This window comes from Epargyreus clarus, unplaced genomic scaffold (assembly GCF_041222505.1).
Source record: "Epargyreus clarus isolate Ecla_fem2 unplaced genomic scaffold, WU_Ecla_fem_2.2 ptg000035l, whole genome shotgun sequence".
In the NCBI taxonomy this organism is placed as follows: Eukaryota; Metazoa; Arthropoda; class Insecta; order Lepidoptera; family Hesperiidae; genus Epargyreus; species Epargyreus clarus.
In genome coordinates, this window is record NW_027332240.1 from 1665410 (window position 1) to 1670247 (window position 4838).

At 38.5% G+C, this 4838-nt stretch overlaps 1 protein-coding gene across 1 annotated transcript; it reads right to left on the reverse strand.

Annotated features, from left to right (window-relative positions):
- Positions 1–281: 281 nt before the first annotated feature.
- On the reverse strand, positions 282–4419 carry LOC140756607 (gastrulation defective protein 1 homolog). The gene is made up of 5 exons (XM_073092140.1): positions 3721–4419; positions 3276–3371; positions 2517–2628; positions 2085–2280; positions 282–1656 (listed from the first exon to the last, which is right to left on the reverse strand). The coding sequence occupies exons 1-5, from the start codon at positions 4138–4140 to the stop codon at positions 531–533; spliced, it is 1950 nt and encodes a 649-aa protein (XP_072948241.1). The 5' UTR covers positions 4141–4419; the 3' UTR covers positions 282–530.
- Positions 4420–4838: the final 419 nt, after the last annotated feature.

A 4838-nucleotide genomic window follows, 5' to 3' on the forward strand; every position in this document is an offset into this window, starting at 1 on the left:
GCTTTCATCTAAAAGTATATAAAATTTATGAGATGGAATAGCCAAGAAGTTATTGTGAAAAAATTATCATTTTTAGGGTTCTGTACCCAAAGGGTAAAAACGGGACCCTATTACTACGCCTCCACTATCTGTTCGTCTGTCACAGAACTCTATCTCCTAAACCGTAATAGATAGACAATTGATTTTTTCACGGAGTATGTATAATGGTGGCTGCTATAACAATACATAATGAAAATAAAAAAGTTTAAAATAAACAGGGGTCATACAAAATAACATCACAATGCACATACTTCAAGGGTTGCTATAATATAAAATACTAAAAATAAAAATGTTGTTTCTACCGAAAGCTCTTGAGTGCGAGTTCGACTTGCACTTGGCCAATTATTATGTAACCGGTTAGTTGTGCAATAAAGGGCTCACATATTTATAAATGTTCACCTAACAACTTCATTTCACATGTACATGTGACTCAATTCTGCTGACAGAATCTAGACATATTTCCCTCAGACTTGTCTTTTATTTTACTTCTGTCACGACTTCTGCTTCTTAGCATCCGATGGTCCATCATCATCACCATCATTCTGAAAAATGGGCTTCGGCTGAGTTTTCTTGTACGCCGGAGCCACCCAGAAGGGATTCTCCTCAGCATCCTTCGCATACTTCAGGATAGCCTCCCTAGGATCCTGTTCATCATTAACACGCTTACTTAAGCCCAAGTTTCTGATAACAAAGGAGCTGAGAGTACTGCCTGATGCCGCTACCCGTCCACCTTGACCAGACGTGATGGGTAAGTCTGGTCGATGAGACTTCACTGGATCTAGCCTATCCTTCTCCATTCTCTTCTTACTAGTTCTTAGCTTCTCTTGCCTGAACAGAGGCAAGGCGTGTGGGGTTATGATTTGTTGGGAGCTAACAACATCATGCGCTGCTTTCTTTCTACTCGTCTTAACGATACACAACTTGGCTCCTCGGAGACTCCTCTTATTATCATAATAACACTTCACTACCCCATTGCCACAACCAACAAACAGCTGATTTAATTTAGCATGCCATACTGCTTTGATTACATGTGACTTTGTTACCCCGATCTCGGAGACTTGTTCAAACGTGCTTGTGTTGTAGAAAATCAGTTTCCCCACATCCTGATTCCGTTCTAACGATACTCCGGTGTAAACTATACCATCGTCTGGACTGAAGCCACAATCTGTCTGCTCGTACCTTGAGAAGAGGTTACCGAAGACATTTAGTGGCTTTTTGAACTGTCTTAGATCCCATAATTTCATTGTTTCATCGTTACTCCTACTGGCTACATATGACCCTAGGTAAGAATACGCTATGCTGGTAATTTCTGACTGTTTTTGATGCGCATCACGGAGCAACGCTGTCGTGTTGACAAAGTTCTTCCTGTGATCCCACATTTGGATAGACCCATCGAAGCACCCACAGGCTACCGTGTTGCCATCTCTGGAAAACGCACAAGACGTTGGGTTTGTCTTCAGGCCGCCTTGCTGTCGAGGTTTGATGACTGATTTATGCTGCCTGGGGTTCTCTGTGAGCCATATCCTGAGGGTGCCGTCCTGGGAGCACGTCATGAACTCGTCTCTAATGTGGGGATGCCAACAACCGCTGTTCAGTGCTGCAACATGGCCTTTTGTCCTGAAAAAGATTGGAAGATGAATCACTGAGGATTTTTTACTCAAAGGACTGTTAAAATTTATTTTGATGAAACATAAATAACATACAAACATGCACTATCTATGTGTAAATATTGTACCACCAACCATAGACATCGGTCATCCATCTTAAATAGGATTAAAGTCGTACCTAATCTTGGCTACAAATGTATTGCTCCATATAAAATCATTTGGCCCCATGACATCATGACCTTGATTTCTAGGTCTTAGATAACATTTTATTAGTATTTTCATGACATCACTGCATTCATTAAACATAGAAATAGGAGTGGTGGTAGTCCTACAGGTATCGAACCACAAAGTATTTTACCACCTTAAATCCTTAATTACTAAGTCTAGGAAAACATTTAATTAGTATTTCTACATGCAAACATACATGACAAAGCTTACCTCGCCATATCATTAATATACTGATCCCCCTTCACACATTCGAGCACTTCAAACCCATCTCGGTCGAGCACCTTGGCTTGCGAGGCCCCACTGACCACCAGGATAGCATCACCGGTCATGGAGTACTGCAGAGCTCTGATCGGATGGTTTTCACACGGTTGGAGGGTGCGGAATGACCTCATCCCAGCGTCCATACCTGTGGTGAAATAAATTTTGGTTTGTTGTTTTTTATTGCAATTTGACTTCAAAATAAATCATACTTTAAAAAAGTGCAGTAATAACTGCACCTGTTATTTGTCTTTACACATCTTCTTGACACAAATACATATCTAATCTTCACAGGAATTTTTATTTTATTATATTTGAAATGCCCTACAAGCACAAACAGATAAGTAATAAAAAAAATGACCTTTATGGAAATCTGTTACTCACCAGCAAAATCCCAGAAGGAGACATCATAGTCAACAGATCCAGTGGCCAGTCGAGCACCGGATGGATCTACTGCCAGCGCTACCACCGCTTTTGTGCCATGATGCATCTCCACCTACCACAAAAAATATTGCATTATGAAGAAGTGGTATAACAAGTTGATTTGTTTGATTTTTATAAAATTGAAGTATTAAACAAGCATGCAATGCAATCTTTTCCTAGGCGTTCTAGCTTAGTCCTCGGGGATAGCGGCGCATCTGTGGATGACCACATGTAGCAATATCTAATCCTATCTGGGGTTGATTACAGATGTCCATGGGCGGCAGTAGCCACTTACCATCAGGTGGACTGCATGCTCGTCTGCTACTCCTATACTACAAAAAAATGCAACATATACTCAGCATAATATACTCAGGTAGAGTATATTATTGATGGACGGCATTCATAATCAATTTGAAATACTGTTATTCCTACCTAAGGTTATCCACAGATGCATTGCTACCCCTGAGTAAGTTGGAACCCCTTATAAGTATGACCCTCACCACTTCAAACCAGAACACAGCAGCACTGAATACTGCTGTTATTGGGCAAAAATATGTGGCTGTCGTGCCTCCGGAGTTGTACCACAAATGGTCCTACCACCTTAGCAAGCTACACCTTAATTAAACATTATTATTTTAATGTTGTTAACTTCCATAGTATCAACTGCAAGCCAATTTTCTATGTCATTGAATGAAAAACCTTTAGAAATAGATTAATTACCTCATGTGTGTTTGGTATGCGTTTCTCCAAGGTCAATTCTTCATCATCAGAGCCACTGAGCTCATCGTAGCTGTCATCACCTGACTTCTTTTCCTCCTTAAAAATTAAGATCATTTTTTATTAGGAAAACAATATAGTAATTTAAAATACATTTAATTGTAGTACCTTTTTATCTACTATAGGAAATTGTGAAATATTAGTTTTATTAGATTAAAACAATGAATCTTGGCTTCTAAGTAGGGGGTCTGAGGTTCAAATCACAGGCCTCATTGAAATTAATTGACTCTTACTAATGATTTTTCAAAATTGTATGTATTAGAAATTGCATCACTTGCTATAATGGCAAAGGAAAACACTGTAATAAAACCTACATGCTTGAAAGGTTGTTTAAAAGATCTTAATTGTACAAAGACCATTTAATTTTTAATGATACATAATATTTTACCTCAGTACTATCTGGTCTTTGGTCCTTTACGTCCTTCGGCTTCTCTGGTCCTGGAGCTAACAGCTGAGGTGGTATTGGTGGCCCTATCAGCTCATCTTCATCATCATCAATTGACTCCGTTGTCTCTACACTCTTCGTTTCTTCTTTCCGTTTGTTCACTTCTTGTGCATTCTTCTTAGCTTGCTCTATCATGTCTTCAACGTTGAAGTTCTTAGCTTTTTTCCCAAAATTCCGTATACCCATCACCTGATGGACATGTTGGCTTTCAAGATCATCAGCTATTTCCTCTATTTCCTTCTGTTCCTGGATTGGAGTGCGCCCGAAAGTCCCGAAGCCGGTCGTCGGAGCATCTTTCTCGGTTTCCGCCGCTGTGCTCAGGTTAAAACTGATTTTTCCGAATGATATCGGCTTTTTACTCATTTTGTAAGCCTACCAGTTTATCAAGTAATTATCATAATGTTAAAAATAAATAGATTATAGACACATGCCGTGCTAAACACGCTATTTTATTTTATTTATCTTATTTCTGTAATACAAAATTACAAAAACATAGAATATGATTAGATTGTCAAATTGTAAAATGTCAACATCAGTCTTCATCTGTCATTTGTCAATAGAGATTGTAGGTCCGGAGCGGATAGATACGTTAGATACGTATTTGTTGACCTGTATCCGAATCCTCCATGAGCAAACTTTACGATCTAGTTATGATCGAATTTTGGATTAACAAAATAACACGGTACAAACATTATTTTCGTAAAGATATGGACTATAAATACAGGCGAAACAACCTTTCCTGTATATCCTATATATCCTGTTTATCCTACACACATACTATGAGACTTATGTGTTAGGGCGTGAGGGTGTATTCAATGCTATTGCGTTATGTACATTTTTAATGAATCATGATTAAATAATTATGATTAATACGCTCTATTTAAAAACAATTCAATGACGGAAATGCAAACAAAACTACATTTATTGTTTTAGTTTCATAAAAGAAAACCAGACCCATAATTAGTAAATAGTCAGCATTATTTGAATAGCTGTGCATGAATTTCTAAGAAAAGCATTACGCGGCAGGTGTTCTGAATTCTTTTGCCTTATCAGCGGTTGGC